Below are 20742 nucleotides of genomic sequence, written 5' to 3'. Positions count from 1 at the left end.
TCAGGAGTTCGAGACCAGCCTGACCAACGTGGTGAAACTTCATCTCTACTAAAAATACAAAAAATTAGCTGGATGTGGTGGCATGCGCCTGTAGTCCCAGCTACTTGGGAGGCTGAGGCAGGAGAATTGCTTGAACCCAGGAGGTGGAGGTTGCAGTGAGCCGAGATTGCGCCACTGCATTCCAGCCTGGGCGACAGAACGAGACTCTGTCTCAATTAAAAAAAAAAAAAAAATAGCCGGGCGTGGTGGCGCACATCTGTAATCCCAGCTACTCAGGAGGCTGAGGCAGAAGAATTGCTTGAACCCGGGAGGCGGAGGTTGTGGTGAGCTGAGATCGCGCCATTGAACTCTAACCTGGGCAACAAGAGTGAAAGTCCGTCTCAAAAAAAAAAAGATTGATTATTAAAAAAAAAGAATAAGTAGGCCAGGCACGGTGGCTTACGCCTATAATCCCAGCACTTTGGGAGGCCAAGGTGGAGAGGATTGCTTGAGCCCAGGAGTTTGAGACCAGCCTACGCAATACGGTGAAACCCCATCTCTACAAAAGAAATGTTTTAATTAACCAGATGCAGTGTCACACAGCTGTGGTCTTAGCTACTCAGGAGGCCGAGGTAGGAAAACTGCTTCAGCTTGGGAGGTCAAGCCTGCAGTGAATGGTGTTCTCACTATTGCACTTCAGCCTGGGCGACAGAACGAGACCCCATCTCTAAGCAAAGAAAAGGAAAGTAATTTGTTCAAGGTTTTATAGCTGATGAGTGGTAGCGCCAGGATTTGAACACAGGGAGCCTGGCTCTAAGGTCATGCTTTTAACAGCTCTACCGTGCTGCCTGGATGAATATTGATTTGGGGAAGGAACAATTCTGCCAGTTAATCCTTCCCACTATTTACGTTTTCTGTTGTTGTTTACTTGTTTTTAAAACATTCATTCCTTCCCGAGCACTTCTGTGGTTCTCAATTTGAATGTGCATAGGAATATCTTAGTACTTGTTAAAAATGCAGATTTCAGGCCTCACTTCCACTAATTTGATAGGGCTGGTATGGGTCCTGGGAATCTGCATTTTAAAAAACATTTTTAAAATAATAACTTATCTGAGTCACATGGCACCAAAGTGTGTTAGCAGCCAGAAGTATCTGTTCAGGTCTGCAGCAGCCCCAATTCTTGCCTCCTCAGGAGACAGAAGGAGAGACTGAGACAAGCTTTAGAGCAGGAGTGAAAGTTTATTAAAAAGCTTTAGAGCAGGAAGGAAAAGAAGAAAAGTACACTTGGAAGAGGGCCAAGCAGCTGACTTGAAAGACAGGTGTGCTGGGAATCTGCATTTTAACAAACATCTAGATCAGTATTTCTTAACTCTTTGACTGTGACCCACAGTAAGAAATAGATTTTATTTTTCAGCTCAATATATATACATACACCACACCCTTAGGACAACGATACCCTGTGTATTAGTCCGTTTTCACTCTGCTGATAAAGACGTACCTGAGAATGGGAAGAAAAAGAAGTTTAATTGGACTTACAGTTTCCACCTGGCTGGGGAGGCCTCAGTATCATGGCAGGAGGTGAAAGGCACTTCTTACATGGCGGCAGCAAGAGAAAATGAGGAAAATGCAAAAGCAGAAACCCCTGATAAAACCATCATATCTTGTGAGACTTATTCACTACCACGAGAGCAGTATGGGGGAACCACCCTGATGATTCAGATTATCTCCCACTGGGTCCCTCCCACAACGCATGAGAGTTATGGGAGTACAATTCAAGATGAGATTTGGGTGGAGACACAGAGCCAAACCATATCACCCTACTACATGCAGTGTTCTCTATTCCATTCTATTCTGTACCTTTCCTTTCTCTTCTTTTTCTTTCTCTCTTGCTTTGTTAGTGCTTACCTAGCCCACTAAATTAATTTTACAGTCAGTGGTTCCCAAACTACAATTTGAAAATCTCTATCTCAGATGATTCTGATGCAAGTGATCCACAGAGTCTACTTTGAGGAACTTTGATCTGATCTACATGCTGAATTCAGCTTGTCAAGTATGGCATTTAAAGCCTTTCATAATCCGGAAGCCTTGCTTTCCATTCTGTCTTTCATTCTGTACCTCAGCTTCCTACCCCACCTTCCTCTACCTCTGAGTGCACACATGCATGTAACTTGTTTCTGCCATTCTGAACTATCTGCACCGTTAGAAGAGCCATGTTCTTTCTTACCTCTCTGCTTTTATATGTGCAGTTCCTTTGCATGAAATACCCTGATCTGCCTGGTGAATTTTTCTTACTCATCCTCCAAGTTTAAGGATCACATCCTCTTTAAAGCCTTCCCTGTCCTTTACTCTGTTTTCCCAAAGTACCCGTATATATATATACAATCTTGGCTCACCGCAACCTCTGTCTCCCAGGTTCAAGTGATTCTCCTGCCTCAGCCTCCTGAGTAGCTGGGATTACAGGTGCGCACCACCACGCCCGGCTAATTTTTTTTTTATTTTTAGTAGAGACGGGGTTTCATCATGGCCAGACTGGTCTTGAACTCCTGACCTCAGGTGGTCTGCCCACCTCGGCCTCCCACAGTGCTGGGATTACAGGTGTGAGCCACCGTGCCTGGCCAGTACCTGTATATATTTCTTTCTTTTTTTCTTTTTTCTTTTTTAAGACGGAGTCTTCGCCCAGGCTGGAGTGCAGTGGCGAGATCTAGGTTCACTGCAAGCTCCACCTCCCAGGTTCATGCCATTCTCCTGCCTCAGCCTCCTGAGTTGCTGGGACTACAGGTGCCTGCCAGCACACCCGGCTAATTTTTTTTTGTATTTTTAGTAGAGATGGGGTTTCACCATGTTAGCCAGGATGGTCTCGATCTCCTGACCTTGTGATATACCCGCCTCAGCCTCCCAAAGTGCTGGGATTACAGGCGTGAGCCACCGCACCCGGCCATCCTGTATATATTTCTAATATGGTTTGCTATAACTTTGTTTACATGTTTTTCCTTCACTAAATCATGAAATTCTGGAGGATGAGATCTGTCTTCCATGTATCTCTGGCACATGAAAGAAGCTTGATTAAAATGTGTTTAAAGGGCCAGGCACGGTGGCTCATGCCTGTAATCCCAGCACTTGGGGAGGCCGAGGTGGTTGGATCACTTGAGTCTAGGAGTTCGAGACTCCTAGACACCGTTGGCAGACACCGCCTGGCCAACGCGGTGAAACCCTGTCTTACAAAAAATTGGGTGGGTATAGTGGTGCTTGCTGCAAGTCCCAGCCTGCTCCAGAGGCTGAGGTGGGAGGATCACTTGAGCCCAGCAGGCTGGGTTGCAGTGAGCCCAGATCATCCCGCTGCACTTCAGCCTAGATAACAGTGAGACCCTGTCTCAAAAAACAAAACAGACAAAAAAATGTTGAAAGAATAAATGGACAAACATGTCTTATTTGTACTTTTCTACCAAAAATATCACAGTTGTTTTCCTTATCTGAGATGCCCTGAAAGCCTTCTCAGTTCTCTTAAGTCTGAGGTAGTATCTTCCTAATTATACTGTATACTCAGCAATTAATCATTGAAAGTTTTGTGTTATCTGTTAGATCATTTGATTCTTCAGGAATTGTCTTCAAATATTAATTTCATGCTCATTGTGGACAGGGTCTGTGATGGAATCTTGTTTCCATTTCAGTTTGGCACCTAAACAATGTATTTGTTTTACTGTTATATAAATCTCTATCTTCTCAGCTAAGTGCCTTGAGCTATTGAGTTTCTGCCTGCACACAATAGATTCCCCAGTTAGTTGTTTTAAGGTCGGTCTGTATCTTTCTTGTCATTAGTTCTTTAAAACTAAGGAACAGTATCTAAGGGGACATAAAGCAGTTTAATACTGTCAAATTTGAGGCTTCAAGTAAAGGATTATTCAAATTGTTTAATATGTGCCAAAGTCTAACTTGGGTGAGGAATTTAAAGACTCCAATATCAGATTTTAACAGTGTGTACTTAGCTAGAACAAGAGTGGCAGTTAGACTTTGTAGAGGACTCTTAACTGCGAAAGTTGAAAAACATTATTGTTATTTTTGATACGGAGTCTCGCTTTATCGCCCAGGCTGGAGTGCAGTGGCGCCATCTCGGCTCACTGCAAGCTCCGCCTCCCAGGTTCACGCCCTTCTCCTGCCTCAGCCTCCCAAGTAGCTGGGACTCCAGGCACCCACCACCATGCCTGGCTAATTTTTTGTATTTTTTAGTAGAGACGGGATTTCACCATGTTAGCCAGGATGGTCTCCATCTCCTGACCTCGTGGTCCAGCCACCTCAGCCTCCCAAAGTGCTGGAATTACAGGTGTGAGCCACCGCACCCGGCCAAAAAATTTTTAATTATATATCATTTTCTAGTTACGTGTTTTGGTAATGAAATGTTAGGATTTCTAGTATGCGGCAGTTAAACTCCATAGAATATCTAAACTCTATATTAAATTTAAAATTTTGTGCAATAAAATTGATTTTGACAATAAAGAATTTGCAATTAAGTTTTATTAGGTATTTTGCTATTTTCCCACGAAGAGAATCTTGAGTCGTTATGAGAGTAAAAGGCTGCTATACAGTTGAGTTTGGGAAAACTACATTACTTAGTAGTCTGAAAGGGAATACGGTTTAATAAGACAAGTAGTCTAACATAGATTCTTATTTCTGAAGTCTGGTCTAATACAAGAAAAAGCCTTTCCTTACAACTGAGAACTTAAAGCTTGAAAAAACTGGCTCATATGTACTTCGTTGTCCTTTCTTCATTGCAGTCAGAGTTTTCGAAGCCTTTTTTTCATTACCCTAGGCAGAACTTGTGTACTTTCTTGCTTTCAGTATCCTTGAGCATATTTCCATTATAACATTTTTCATGTTGCATTATATAATTTCAGTTTATGTATCTATTTCTCATCCGGATACTCATCTCACTGAGGTCAGGCATTGTCTTTTCATATTTGTATCTAACATTTTACTGGGGTAGCACATAATAGATACTCAATAAGTATGTTGAAAGATTGAGTAAATTAATGATATACTTCTAGTATACTTCTAGCATCTTTACCGTTTGCCTGGCACATGAACACTTAAATGTCAGCTTTTATTATTATATATATAGGATAGTTTATATACTTTTTAAGTAACAAAAATGTAAATTAATTATAACTAAATTTTAAATTTGTCCTTAAGTGAGACCTAGTTCATTTTTTTTTTTTTCTATGATTTGTAGAGACAGGGTCTCCGTATGTTGCCCAGGCTGGTGTTGAACTCCTGGGCTGAAGTGAACTTCCTGCCTCAGTTTCCTAAAGTGCTGAGATTACAGGCATGAGCCACCTTGCCTGGCTGAGACATAGTTCTTAAAATTGTTATTCCGGGCCGGGTGCAGTGACTCATGCCTGTAATCCCAGCACTTCGGGAGGCCAAGATGGGCGGATCGCGAGGTCAAGAGATACAGACCGTCCTGGCCAACGTGGTGAAACCCTATCTCTACTAAAAATACAAAAATTAGCTGGGCATGGTGGTGCACACCTGTAGTCCTAGCTACTTGGGAGGCTGAGGCAGGAGGAGAATCATTTGAACCCGGAGGCGGAGGTTGCAGTGAGCTGAGATGGCGCCACTGCACTCCAGCCTGAAGACAGAGCAAGACTCCGTCTCAAAAAAAAAAAAAAAAATTGTTATTCCATATGCTGTGTATTTTTGCCTTATTATTTATTTTAGTAGCGTTTGACAGTATTAGAATTTTAGAAATGTTACACTTCTAGAGCTAGTAAATATCATAATTGATTGTAAAAAGTTAATTCCTGCTTATGAAAGAAATGTAGCATGATAATATCTTCTTGGTTAAAAACGAAATTCTCATTACACACCTGATTTTAGGGTTAAAGGAGTGATATTTCTTTCTAAAGGTAGATTAAACATTTAACATAAAAAGGAAGGGGCTGGGCGCGGTGGCTCACGCCTGTCATCCCAACACTTTGGGAGGCTGAGGCGGTCGGATCACGAGGTCAGGAGATCAAGACCATCCTGGCTAACATGGTGAAACCCCATCTCTACTAAAAATACAAAAAATTAGCTGGGCATGGTGATGGGCGCCTGGAGTCCCAGCTACTTGGGAGGCTGAGGCAGGAGAATGGCGTGAACCCGGGAGGCAGAGCTTGCAGTGAACCAAGCGCATCATTGCACTCCAGCCTGGGCGACAGAGCGAGACTACGTCTCAAAAAACAAAAACAAAAACAAAAAAAACCCAAAAACACATAAAAAGGAAGTAGAATAGTTATTACCTTACATTCTTTTGACTAACTACAAAGTGAAATTTTAAACTAGTTTAAGAGGAATTTGAGAGCATTTTATTGGTCTCATGCTTCCTTCCATTAGTTTTTGCAAATGTTAAAACTGAGTATCAGGCCAGGCATGGCCGCTCACACCTGTAATCCCAGCACTATGGGGGCCCAAGGTGGGCAGATCACTTGAGGTCAGGAGTTCCAGACCAGCCTGGCCAACATGGTGAAACCCCGTCTCTACTAAAAATACAAAAATTAGCCAGACATGGTGGTGCACGCCTGTAATCCCAGCTACTTGGGAGGCTGAGGCATGAGAATCTCTTAAACCCTGGAGCTGGAGGCTGCAGTGAGCCAAGATCACAACACTGCACTCTAACCTGGGCTACAGAGTGAGACTCCATCTCAAACAAAACAAAACAAAACTGAGTATCAGTTTTCACATTACAGAATAAAACACTGCATTTTGTATTATAGAATATGTATCTATTAAAAAGCCTACAGTAAGCGTTATCCTAAATAAGAGAAATATCAGAAGCATTCACTTTGAAATTAAGAATGAGAAACCGAGGCACACTTTTACCACTTCTATTTAACATTGTAGTGAAGATCATAGCCAGGGCAGTGAGCATTGTAGCCAGTGTACAGTGAGACTCCCGCAAAAAGTAGAGGCATAGGATTGAAAAATGAGGAAATAAAACTGTAATTATTTGAAATTATTATAGTGATAACCCAAAAGATATATAAATGGATTTTTCAAATAAGTTTAAAAGAGTGAGCTTTGCACATTGACAGTATAGCCAAGTGAGGTTTATCTCAGGAGTGGTTATTGTTAATTGAAAACTTTTTCCTAATACCCTGTTGTCATGACTTTCAGTATAGTCAGCATTGGCAATTTTTGACAGTCTTTTTGGAGACTGAATAAAAAATAAAGTTTAAAAGGGTTAGTGGATGTAAAAATTAGTATACAAAAGTCAATCATGTTTCCATACCTCAGCAGCAAATAGCTAGAAAACATCATTAAAGCAAATATCGTCAGGAAATACAAAGTACGTAGAAACAAAGAAATGATAATCAAGATTTATTTAGGGGAAATTATAAAATTTTATTATGAGATCTTAGAGAATACTTAAATAAATGGAGAGATATTCCATGCTCTCTAATAGTAATATTGTAAAAATGTCATTTTCCTGGGCTGGGCACGGTGACTCGCACCTGTAATCCCAGCACTTTGGGAGGCCAAGGTGGGCGGATCACGAGGTCAAGAGATTGAGACTATCCTGGCCAACATGATGAAACCCTGTCCCTACTTAAAATACAAAATTAGCTGGGTGTGGTGGCATGGGCCTGTAGTCCCAGCTACTCGGGAGGCTGAGGCAGGAGAATCACTTGAACCCGGGAGGTGGAGGTTGCAGTGAGCCAAGATCATGCCACTGCACTCCGGCCTGGGTGAAGAGCAAGACTCTTGTCTCAAAAAAAAAAAAAAGTCATTTTCCCCCACTTGATCAATAGATTCAATGCAATTCCATATTAAATATGGTAATTCTAAACAGGAACAGAATACTTTATAGAAAAAGAACAGTGAGGAGAAATTGACCTCATCGGAGAGAAGTATTAATACTAATTAAAGCAGTGTCATATTGGGATAAGAATAGACAGATTGACTAATTAGAGTAGAATTGAGAGCCCCGAAGAGACTCCAATCACCTGTGACCCTGAACTGGAATAATTGGGTAAATTATTATCTTAACTTGTTTTTATTAATCTTTCTTAAATGTATGTATAGCTCAGATTTATTTCAGTATTTAATATTACAAGTGTTTTGGTCTTTACTTATAAATTTAGTGATGTTTTTGTGACCAGAAGTTTGCCGTAGAAACTTAACTCTTATTTATATTGATTAGCCTATGGTAAAATTGGTTTTATTACAGTGTTGTTTCACTTGAAGTTGTGATTTCCAAGAACCTATAGACATCATCCTAGAAGACATTAAGTGAAGACTTACTGTTTGTATAAGCAGATTTGAAATTAAAAATATAAAAGATCTTCTGAAGTTGCAAGAGTGCTCAAAAGTATTATAAAATAGAAATAAATCATTTCAAGAAGAGATATTTCATTTTCGTCCAAAATCTTTCTTTTAAGCTATAAAAGACAGAACTGTTCAATACACATTTTTGTCAATTTAAATCTACATATTCACCCAATTTTTATAAGATAAAAATGTATAATTATTGAAAAAAGAAAAAGAATTGAGAGCCCAGAAACAGAGCTAAGGAAATACGCGACTTTAATGTATGACAGAGGTGGCATGTCATATCAAGAGGAAAGGAGGAAATGTTTGAGAAAGGAAGCTTGAAAAAAATAGTTATTTAGTTAAGTTGGATTCCCAACCTCACATCATATACAAATATCAGCTGAAGATGGATTAAAGGCTTTAAAGTGAATCAACACTTTAAAAATTTATGGTAGACTATGTTGGTAAACATTTTAATCCTTGGGGTATAAAAAGACAAGACACAACATGTTTTCTATAAAACTTTTGATAAATTTGATTGTATTCTTCATCTCAATTTATTATATTTTTCAGTTCTAGAATTTGATTCCTTTTTTTCAGTTTCAAGATCTCCAGTAAACTCTCAATCTTAATTCCTTGAATATATTAAGTATAGTTACTTTAAATTATGTTTCTGAAAACTTCATTATTTGGATATTTTGTGGTATGTTTTTATTGCCTGTTGCTTTCTTTTTTTAAAAAAAAATTTTTTTTTTATTTTGCCTCCTCATATGTCTGATTATCTAAGATAAAATACCAGTCATTTTCTGTGAAAAAGTGTAAAGATTTTAGGCCTACAATATTATCTCCCTGCAGAAAATTTTCTTCTGGCTAGTGGCCAAGTACACTAGCAATCCCAGATCACCTAAAATCAGTGAATGATTTAGGTTATTTGAAGATGGGCTTTCATCCCTGAAATCTGATATGTTTCCAGTTCACCCTTACTCCTAGGGTATAGCTCTTCCAGACCTCAAATCCCCCAAAGCCTTGGGTATTTATCAGATCCCACATCCTTGGCAGACTCTTAACTCCTTTATTTTCCCCCATAGTTTATTGAGAGTTCATCTCAATCTTCTTAACCATCTCTTAGAAAATTGTCAGGCTATATTTAGATAAAAGTGGCCTCTCATTCTGAACTGTGGGTTTTCTTCTCTCCTATCTTGGTCCCATGATTTTTTATGACCTTGTTAACTGTCTGATGTCATTAGAGAAATTTTGTTTCATATTTTGTCCACTTTCTTACGGTTGAATTGGTCCCAGTTTATGGATTATCATCTGCCATTACCGAAAGTAGAACTTCTTTTTTATTAACTTTTACTTTATGCTTTCTTCAGTAATTTGTAAAAAATATCTAAATGTTTGGTTATTTGATAGGCCTTTAAGTAATTCTTCAGTCATTTATGTTAATTGAGGAAATGTATAATAAATATCAGATGTTTGAAAACCACTATGTTCGATGCCTAGTGGAGATACATCAGACACCCCTTCTGACTTCATTTGAAACTTTGTCTAATAAGATAGAAGAGGCATACATAAATGATTATCATGTAAGATTTTAAAACTTTTAAGTGCATAAGAAAGATATAGGTCGTCCAGACGCAGTGGCTCATGCCTGTAATCCCAGCACTTAGGGAGGCCGAGGCGGGCAGATCACGAGATCAGGAGATCGAGACCATCCTGGCTAACACAGTGAAACCCCGTCTACTAAAAATACAAAAAAATAAAATAAAATTAGCCGGGCATGGTGGTGGGCACCTGTAGTCCCAGCTACTCGGGAGGCTAAGGCAGGAGAATGGTGTGAACCAAGGAGGTGGAGCTTACAGTGAGCCGAGATCGTGCCACTGCACTCCAGCCTGGGCGACAGAGCAAGACTCCGTCTCAAAAAAAAAAAAAAAGGTATAGGTCAAGTCTTGCACTGATTTAGAGAGGAGAAATATTCCTTCCACTGCAGAGGATGAAGTTAGGCTTTATAGAAAAGAAGTTTTGAACTGGGTTTTCAGCCTTACACTGAATTTTGCATTGGGTAAAAAAGGGTATCTGTCATTCTTGCCTGTCAGTAGTTTTTAACCATGTTGTGCAGAGATGAAAGTAATTCTGATGCAGTAGTAATTGTATTTCCACACATTGAGAAGATTCAAAGCAAAATCTCATAAATAGTGATTTTTTCTGAGAGGTAGGTAAAATTTCTTCCCTGTAGTAGAGCTATTATGTGACTAAATGTTTTTAAACTTTGGCTTATTGACCAGTTTATTTATTTTTCTTTTATGTAACATTTTAAAATATTTAAAATAAATTTTTATTGAGATGCAATAAAATCTACCAGAATATATCCTGCCACATAACCACCACCACAATCAAGATGTGGAACATCTCCATTACCCCCTAAAATTTCCTTGGTCCCCTTCTCGCTCATTTCCCTACCCTGCCTCTGCCTCAGTCAATTACTAATCTGCCTTCTGTCACTGGAGATTAATCTTTTCTAAAACTGCATATAAATGGAAGCATACAGTATACTTTTGTATCTGGTTTCTTTTGCTCAGCATGGTTTTGAGATACATTCATTTGGGAGTATATACCCCCCTTAGTTCTTTTTTTCTTTTTCTTTTTTTTTGAGATGGAGTATCGCTCTGTCCCCCTGGCTGGAGTGCAGTGGCACGATCTTGACTCACTACAAACTCTGTCTCCCGGGTTCACCATTCTTCTGCCTCACCCTCCTGAGTAGCTGGGATTATAGGCCCCCGCCACCACGCCCGGCTAATTTTTTGTATTTTTAGTAGAGGCGGGGTTTCACCGTGTTAGCCAGGATGTTCTCGATCTCCTGACCTCATGATCCGCCCATCTCGGCCTCCCAAAGTACTGGGAATACAGGCGTGAGCCACCACGCCTGGACAGTTTGTTCTCTCTTATTGCTGAGTTTATTCCCTTGTAGGACTATACCACAGTTGGTTTATCCATTGACAGAGTTCACATAGGTTTGATTTTAAACTTATCAGGAACATCTAGCTACAAATTTATCTTTTTTGCATATTGATTACTCATCTTTGCAATTGATAGACACCAATATCTTGAACGCTACATTTATAATGCTATAAAAATGGGTTTTGAAGAGGTAGCTCTCGTATCGCCTACACAATAGTGCCAGTAGAGTATGCTGCTGTAACCCAAGCGTTGGTATCATAACATTTTGACCTTTCAGTTGTACAGAGTACAGATTTTTTTAATGCACTCTTTCAAAGGTTAGGCTAAGAATGCTAATACTGGGATACTTCTAAATGTTGTGATAGCTACGTAGGCTGTCAGTGTCATTAAATAAAAACAGTACAAAAATACATTATCATTTTTATTAGTTATTGCCTGTAAAATGAGGAATTTGGGCTTAACTGTGTTTCTAAATTTAGTGTTTCAAAATTTAATACTTTGCAAAGTAAAATTGTTGTGTAAATAATGTGCATGTCATGCTTTTTAAAAATATAACTTAGTGCTTTAGCTTATGGCATTTGAAAAGGCAATATTTTCTTTTGGAACTGGATTTCTGGTTCAAATATTAATTTAACAAACTATTATACTGTATTCTGTCATGAGCTTTTCTAGTTTTATAGAACTGTAAAATTTTTAATTAAAATTTTTAAACAAAGCTAATTTACACATAAAATTTCTTATGGAAACTAGCTATCTTACTTTGTTTGTTTCTTGGTATTTCATCCTTAAAATGTTGATCCACATTTTAGTAGATATTCTTGTTTATGTCATTTTTATGTATAACATATGTACAATTTTCTAATAGAGTTCAATTTTTAAAAGCATAGGCTCTAAATTTAATGACTTGAGTTCACATTTCCACTTTGCCACTGTGAAACTTTGGGCAAGTAATTCCTCTCTTTAAAATCAGTTCCAGGCCAGGCTCAGTGGCTTACGCCTGTAAACTCAATACTTTGGGAGGCCAAGGTGGATGGATCACTTGAGCCTGGGAGTTCGTGACCACCTTGGGCAACATAGTGAAACCCCATCTCTACAGAAAAATAGAAAAATTAGCTGGGCGTGGTGGCATGTGCCTGTAGTCCCAGCTACTTGGGAGGCTAAGATGGGAAGATCACTTGAGCCTGGGAGGCAGAGGTTGGGGTGAGGCAAAATCGCATCATTGCACTCCAGCCTGGGCAACAGAGTGAGACCCCCATCTCAAAAAAGCTAATTAAACTCAGTTCCTCATTTGTAAAATGAGGATGAAAGTAATTCTTTTACAGATTTAGGAGATAATTTACAGAGTCCTTAATACAACACCTGGACCAAATACATGTTTGTTGAATGAATGGGTAAATGCCATTCTTTGTTGTGTACAAACTTGCAACTTTTTTTTAAAACTTTGATTTGGTATTAATGTCAACTTGGGATTATCCCCAGGTGAGGAGATAGTTACTTCCTGAACATGGCTATAATTTATCAAATACTGTTTGATAGTGACTACTTGATAAGAATGATACAAGGCATTCTTTGTATACTATCCTATTTGTATTCGTACAGATTTGGATTCTATTCAAGGTTATTGGCTATAATGGGCAGGGAGGAGGACCTAGCAGTTCTTTAGGTCTATGTGACTATTACATTCATAAATTTTTTTTTTTTTTTACTATTCAGTCCCTGAAAAACAGCTGAATGATATTGAAGATTGTGACCTCAATGTGGTGAGACTATGTTTTCAAGTTTTCCTCCCTGATGAACATGGTAATTTGACGACTGCTCTTCCTCCTGTTGTCTCGAACCCAATTTATGATAACCGTAAGTACTTCATTTTCTTACATTTGTAGTCTTGTTTTTTTGTAATGGTTTAAGTCTTAAAAGTATTTTGGTAATTAGAAAAACAATATATTCATGATAGGAAAACTTCCAGGCATTACAGAAATATATAACAGAAAGGAAATCTTCTCTAATCTCATCCTCCAGGGATAATCACTATCCTTAGGTGCATATTTTACCAGTTTTTTCATCCTATATATACATAAATACATTGTCGTCATCATTTTTGACACAGTACAATTGTGGCAACTTAAAATCATAAGTGATGATTGTTTAAAAACTTTCTTCTTACCATATATCTTGAACATCTTCCTTTCAATCACCTTATTCTTTTCAGTAGCAGCATATTTTATTATGTAGTTATATCATAATTTTATTAATTACCTTCTTATAAGACATTTGGTTTGTTTCTTTTCTCATTTTTTCTTTTTGGCCTAGCAAAGTGTACTGCAATACATATTCTTGTATATGTTTTTTTTAATTGGTTTTTTTTTTTTTTTGGAGACAGGGTCTCACTCTGTCACCCAAGCTGGAGTGCAGTGGTGTAATCATGCCTCACTGCATGGCAAATGCTGGATCAAAGGATATGGATATATCTCATTTTAAAAGATTATGAAACTTTCCCCCAAAATACTGTGTGTGTGTGTGTGTGTGTACATAGACTTATATATACGTCCACCAATGGTGTATGGCCATACCTGTTTTATGTGTAGAAGGATAGAGAGATGTAGGGCTATAAAGGTAGATCAGAGTATCCTTATCATGTAGAGCTTTAAATGCCAGGAATAATTATAATAATCTTATGGCCACATAATAGGAAGCATGAAAGTTGTATTGCCATAGGGAGATGTATTGCCGTAGGGAAAATTGTATTGCCACAGAGATATGGTCATGATTTATGAAGATTAATCTGGTGACAGTGCATAGGATTGACTGGCAGAATCAGAATTTAGAAGCAGGGAGATGTAATTAAAGAATATGTCATTACCTAGAAATGAAGCCACAAAGTCTGAAGTAAAGCAGTTAGAAAGGAAGTGGACAGATACATAGATGATTAATGTATTTAGTGTTCTTTATACACTAAAACTTTTATTCTGTATATGGTTTTCCTCAAATTCTTCCCGGCAAAAAGGAATAAAATATTACTAAGGTAGCAACTCATTTTTTTGAAAATCGTTTTTATTTAGGTGCTCCAAATACTGCAGAATTAAGGATTTGTCGTGTAAACAAGAATTGTGGAAGTGTCAGAGGAGGAGATGAAATATTTCTACTTTGCGACAAAGTTCAGAAAGGTATTTATTTATTTCATTGAATTTAGAATAAATTTTAGGTTAATAGATACAGTTACTTTGTTTTCCCATTATTATTTTTTTGGTTTCTTATTCACTAGATGACATAGAAGTTCGTTTTGTGTTGAACGATTGGGAAGCAAAAGGCATCTTTTCACAAGCTGATGTACACCGTCAAGTAGCCATTGTTTTCAAAACTCCGCCATACTGCAAAGCTATCACAGAACCCGTAACAGTAAAAATGCAGTTGCGGAGACCTTCTGACCAGGAAGTTAGTGAATCTATGGATTTTAGATATCTGCCAGATGAAAAAGGTATGACATTTTGCTGGTGATAATTTATATATTTCTTAAAGTGGTCCTGCTAATAACATCTTGTAAGATTCATTTGAGTACAGTTATGTATATTCACAATTTATGTTTCTTTTCCTGGAAGCTTTCTGTTGGGTTTTTTCTTTATGCTCTTTGCATTTCTTTGTTTTTTTTTGTTTTGTTTTGTTTTTTTGTTTTTCGTTTTTCTTTGAGACAGAGTCTCACTGTCACCCAGGCTAGAGTGCAGTGGCACAATCTTAGCTCACTGCAACCTCCACCTCCCGGGTTCAAGCGATTCTCCTGCCTCAGCCTCCCGAGTAGCTGGGACTATACAGGCACGTGCCACCACGCCAGGCTACTTTTGTAGTTTTAGTAGAGCCAGGGTTTCACCATGTTGGCTAGACTTGTCTCTGCATCTCTTTCTTCAGAAAGAGGTTTGATTAGGATGGAATAATTTCAAAGTATCTAAACTGCTTACTAAAATTTCTGTTTTATTTTTGAAGGTCTATTTTAGTCCTTGTGCCCTTACCACTCAGAGAATAGTCTCTATATTGGTTTCTTATCAAACCTCATTGCACTAGTTGACATTACTGACTTGTGTGATAAGAAAACAAGATGAATATTTTAAACAGTTTGTTTTGGGTTTTTTTGAGACAGGGTCTCACTCTGTCACTCAAGCTGGAGTACAGTGGCATGATCGTGGTTCACCAGAACTTCAACCTCCTGTGCTCAGGTGATCATCCCACCTCAGCCTCCTGAGTACCTGGGACTACAGGTGCACACCACCACACCTGGCTAATTTTGATGGGATTTTTTTGTTTTTTTGTTTTGAGATGGAGTCTCGCTCTGTCTTGCCCAGGCTGGAGTACAGTGATGTAATCCCGGCTCACTGCAGCCTCTGCCTCTTGGGTTCAAGCAGTTCTCCTGTCTCAGCCTCCTGATTAGCTGGGACTACTGGCATGTGCCACCACACCCAACTAATTTTGTATTACTTTTAGTAGAGATGGGGTTTCACCATGTTAGCCAAGCTGGTCTCAAGCTCCTGAACTCAGGTGATCCACCTGCCTCAGCCTCCCAAAGTGCTGGGATTGCAGGCATGAGCCACTGCACCCGGCCAGTTTTTCTGTTTTTTATGGAGACAGGGTTTTGCCATGTTGCTCAGGTTGGCCTCAAACTCCTGGGCTCAAGTGATCCACCTGCCTCAGCCTCCTAAAGTGCTGGGATTACTTTAAACAATTTTTTACTAAGAGAAAAATATCCTTTTCTACTGATACTACTGATTTGGGATGTATTCTATAATACTTATTTAATCTAAATTACATATGTATTTATTGAAAACGTTTTCTATATGTGAATAAAATATTTGTTTATTAAAGGAGAGGAAACAATCCTATAATTTTTTGTCTGCTTTCCTGGTTTCTTTCTAATCAGATACTTATGGCAATAAAGCAAAGAAACAAAAGACAACTCTGCTTTTCCAGAAACTGTGCCAGGATCACGGTAAGAATATTTTGGATTGATTCATATTTAAATAGGTTTTGTTTTATTTACTGTATTCAGTTTTTCAAATTTTATTATTTTTGTTTTGTTTTGTTTTTGCTTGTTTTTTTGAGACAGCGTCTCTGTCTGTCACCCAGGCTGGAGTGCGGTGGGGCAGTCTCAACTCACTGCAACCTCTCCCCTTGCAGGTTCAACAATTCTGCCTCAGCCTTCCGGGTAACTGAGATTACAGGTGTGTGCCACCACACCCGGCTAATTTTTGTATTTTTAGTAGAAACGGGGTTTTGCCTTGTTGACCAGGATGGTCTTGAACTCCTGACCTCAGGTGATCCACCCACCTCGGCCTCCCAAAGTGCAGGTGGGAGCCACCACTCCCTGCCAGTTTTTCAGATTTTAACTGATAATGTTATTTTTCAGATGCCATTTAATAATGGAAAAACTTTATCCTAACAGTTAATTTTCCTGAGAGACCAAGACCTGGTCTCCTCGGTTCAATTGGAGAAGGAAGATACTTCAAAAAAGGTATTTTATTTCCTATAGCATATTTCTCGTGATCAGAAAGACCAGTGCTTTGCACAGTATATTGGAATTCTGTTTTTAGGAATGAATAACTGCTTCTTTGAAAATTTTCTCTCCAAATTTTTCATGCTTTCAGTATAGAATAAATTAAGCATGACTTCTGAAGGTTGTGTTAGAAACCGATCGTGTTTTTGGAATTTATTGTTCAAGAAATTACATGTCATTCATATGGTAGTGATTTTATTAGTTACATTGCGTCATGGAAAAAAATGTTATTGATTTGGTTAGTTACCTATTTTTATAAATAAAATTTTACTGGAACATGGCTATGAATATTTGATTAAATATTATCTCTAAACTGCTTTTTTTTTTAACACTATGGTAACAGGGCTGAATAGTTCGAACAGAGGCTGTATATAGCTCACAAAGCCTAAAATATTTACAATCTGACTTTTTACAGAAAAAAAAAAATACCAATTCCTAGTTTAGATAATTCAACCAAGGGCTAATTAGAAGTCTTTTTCCCCCATGTACATTCTTAAATCAGTGCTTTTTCCTGGTTTAGTTCATAAAGCATTTGTATAATATGTAAATAAATACAGAATTAATTTTTTCTGTAATTTTTTCTGACTGTGAATTTTATAGTCTCTTAGGGTTCTGTCGTAATATATCTTAAAAGTTGTGTGTATTTTCTTATCCCTAATGAGTGTTTTCTCCATCCTTCCATTTTCTCCTAAGAGATGATTTTGGCTATTTGGAGTCCCATTAATTGTAATTCTAATATTTATCTTTTAGTTTTCAAAAATACCTTTATAGAGCCTCAGAAACTAGATTTTCATATTTAACTGGAGTGACATTACATATGCCAAAGTAACTTGCAAAAATCATTTTACCTGTATTTGTAAAATGGTATGTATGTTACAGAATTTCATTTTGGATTCGTGTAATAGTGCTTTTTACATTTTTTTATTTGAAATGTTACATTGGTTTCCCTGACATTTTTCTTTATATATATATTTGTGTGCTTATGCAATTTTAATTTAGAAATACTTTTTATAATTTTGTTCCTTTTAATTTTGTAAAACAAATTTTTCCTCCCACAGAACCAAACTTGTTTTCTCATGATGCAGTTGTGAGAGAAATGCCTACAGGGGTTTCAAGTCAAGCAGAATCCTACTATCCCTCACCTGGGCCCATCTCAAGTGGATTGTCACATCATGCCTCAATGACACCTCTTCCTTCTTCAAGCTGGTCATCAGTGGCCCACCCCACCCCACGCTCAGGCAATACAAACCCACTGAGTAGTTTTTCAACAGGGACACTTCCTTCTAATTCGCAAGGTATCCCACCATTCCTGAGAATACCTATTGGGAATGATTTAAATGCTTCTAATGCTTGCATTTATAACAATGCCGATGACATAGTTGGAATGGAAGCGTCATCCATGCCACCAGCAGACTTATATGGTATTTCTGATCACAACATGCTGTCTAATTGTTCTGTGAATATGATGACAACCAGCAATGATAGCATGGAAGAGACGGATAATCCAAGACTTCTGAGCATGAATCTTGAAAACCCCTCATGTAATTCAGTGTTAGACCCAAGAGACTTGAGACAGCTCCATCAGATGTCCTCTTCCAGTATGTCGGCAGGTGCCAATTCCAATACTACTGTTTTTGTTTCACAATCAGATGCATTTGAGGGATCTGACTTCAATTGTGCAGATAACAGCATGATAAATGAGTCGGGCCCATCAAACAGTACTAATCCAAACAGTCATAGTTTTGTTCAAGATAGTCAGTATTCAGGTATTGGCAGTATGCAAAATGAGCAATTGAGTGACTCCTTTCCATATGAATTTTTTCAAGTATAACTTGCAAGATTTAAATCCTTTTAAATCTTGATACCACCGGTATAGATGCACCGTTTTGTATTTGTCTAACTGGGAATATAATACTGTATTTATACTGTATATATAATACTGACTGAGAAGAATAATACTGTATTTGAGAATATAAAAAACTTTTTTCAGGGAAGAAGCGTACAACTATGGACATAGTGAATACAAAATTGGAAGCTGTCATAAAAGGACAACTCAGAGGCCAGGTGCAGGACCTCACGCCTGTAATCCTAGCACTTTGGGAGGCCGAGGCGGGTGGATCACTTGAGACCAGGAATTCGAGACCAGCCTGGCCAACATGGTGAAACCCCGTCTCTACTAAAAATACAAAAATTAGCTGAGCATGGTGGTACGCACCTGTACTGTCAGCTACTTGGGAGGCTGAGGCACAATAATTGCTTGAACCCAGGAAGCGGAGGTTGCAGTGAGCTGAGATCACACCACCGCACTCCAGCGTGGGTGACAGAGTGAGACTCTGTCTCAAAAAAAAAAAAAAAAAAAAAGCTTTTTTATATTTCTTTTTATAATGTTTTAATGTATTCTTAAATTTCAAGCAAATTTAAGATAAAACTTGTAATGGCTATGCCATTGAAAAACTTAATTTCTTATTTTTGAGGCCCATGGGCCAAGGTAACCCCTAAGGGGTTTTCTTAGGCTTCTTGGGGCTTCTTAGATTTGTATGTGTATCAAAATATCCTTAAAATGTTAAGTTGGGCAGAAGGCAGTTGAAGTGAGCTTTCAAGGTATGGGAGGTTTTCTACATTTTATACTATTTCAGTCTATGCCTTAAGAGTTGCTTATGATTTTAGCTTTACACTCATATTTTTTAAGGGGAAGAAGTTTCCTTGGACCATTCTCCTTTCTTAGATGTTCTAACTCCCCGTGATCTCATAAAACTGCCTATTTGACATCTCTATCTAGAAATCTAATTAAAGCTCACACTCAGTGTATCTGAAACTGAATTCTTGGTCTTCCCTCCCAAACTTGCTTCTCCTTCAGTCTTCCCCAACTCAGTAAATGGCAATGCCATACTTCTAGTTGCTCAGGCCAAAAACCCTGAAGTCATCCTTGATTCTTCTTTTAGATCCCATATCCAATCCATTAGCAAATCTAGTAGACCCTACCTTCATAATATATCTAAAGCTGACCACTTCTTTTGATCTCTACTATTAACGCCCTATGCCAAGCCACCATCATCTCTTCCCTGGATTGAAGCTATCATCTACAAAAATTCTCCTTATATCCTTGCATTCCTACAGTCTGTTCCCCATAAAGTAGCCAGAACGATTATTTTTAAAACAAGTCAACTCCTACCATTCATCTGCTCAAAACCATCCAGTGGCTTCTCATCTCACTCAGAGCAGTCAAAGTCCTTAAAAGTTGCAGGCCTAGACTCCCTGTCCTACTTCAGGTACTACCATGTCCCACCTCATCATGCAGCTCTGGGCACCTTGGCCTCAGTGCTCCTCAAAGCATCAAGTATGCACATGCCTTGGACTCTTTGTATTCCCTCTGCCTTGAATGTTGTTCTCCCAGAAAAATGCATAGTTCACTCTTTTACATCCTTCAGGTGTCACTCCACTGTTAACCTGAGCAGGTCTTCCTTGAATATATACATCAGCATTTGCTGTCCCCCCTGCTTTATGTATGTCCATAGCACTCACCATGATCTGACTTTACTAAGCATTTATTCATTTACTGTTTGTTTTCCCATACTGAAATATTAACTTTCTAAGGACAGAAATTTTTGTGCTTTATTGTTGAATCTCCAATTTGTAGAAAAATGGATACCTTATATTAAACGCTCAGAAAATATGTATTGAACATTAAAAGTAATACTAATAGAACTTTAGTTTTTGAAAGAAATAGTAACTTTAATTATAAGATGTATATGATTTTTGCAGTTTTACTTAGTGTGACATTGGGTTTATAAGAATCATGTACATTCAAGTCCAGGAATAATAATGGTCATCCAAATTGTTCGAAAGGAAAATAATCCCAGTGGCAAAATGATGGTAGAATTTGGGTAATCTTTTTTTTCCTTTTATGAAAGGAGATTTTATTGAAGGTAAAACATCTGTTCATTGAGAATCTCTAAATCCATGTTTTGACATTGTCAAGCTCA

The 20742-nt window shown here is 38.2% G+C and overlaps 1 protein-coding gene across 1 annotated transcript in view; it reads left to right on the top strand.

The window, feature by feature from the left end:
- REL (v-rel avian reticuloendotheliosis viral oncogene homolog) overlaps positions 1 to 19108 on the top strand; it is a 48812-nt gene extending 29704 nt beyond the window's left edge. Inside the window, exons 5-10 of the mRNA XM_011997782.1 lie at positions 12937 to 13077; positions 14283 to 14387; positions 14486 to 14698; positions 16127 to 16195; positions 16649 to 16717; positions 17818 to 19108. Coding sequence (XP_011853172.1) covers positions 12937 to 13077; positions 14283 to 14387; positions 14486 to 14698; positions 16127 to 16195; positions 16649 to 16717; positions 17818 to 18590 — 1370 coding nt within the window. The 3' untranslated portion in view covers positions 18591 to 19108. The remainder of the gene's footprint in view (positions 1 to 12936; positions 13078 to 14282; positions 14388 to 14485; positions 14699 to 16126; positions 16196 to 16648; positions 16718 to 17817) is intronic.
- Positions 19109 to 20742: the final 1634 nt, after the last annotated feature.

Source organism: Mandrillus leucophaeus, unplaced genomic scaffold (genome assembly GCF_000951045.1).
Source record: "Mandrillus leucophaeus isolate KB7577 unplaced genomic scaffold, Mleu.le_1.0 Scaffold547, whole genome shotgun sequence".
In the NCBI taxonomy this organism is placed as follows: domain Eukaryota; kingdom Metazoa; phylum Chordata; class Mammalia; order Primates; family Cercopithecidae; genus Mandrillus; species Mandrillus leucophaeus.
The sequence above is the reverse complement of the archived record's forward strand: the minus strand, read 5'-3'. Positions and strand labels throughout refer to the sequence as shown.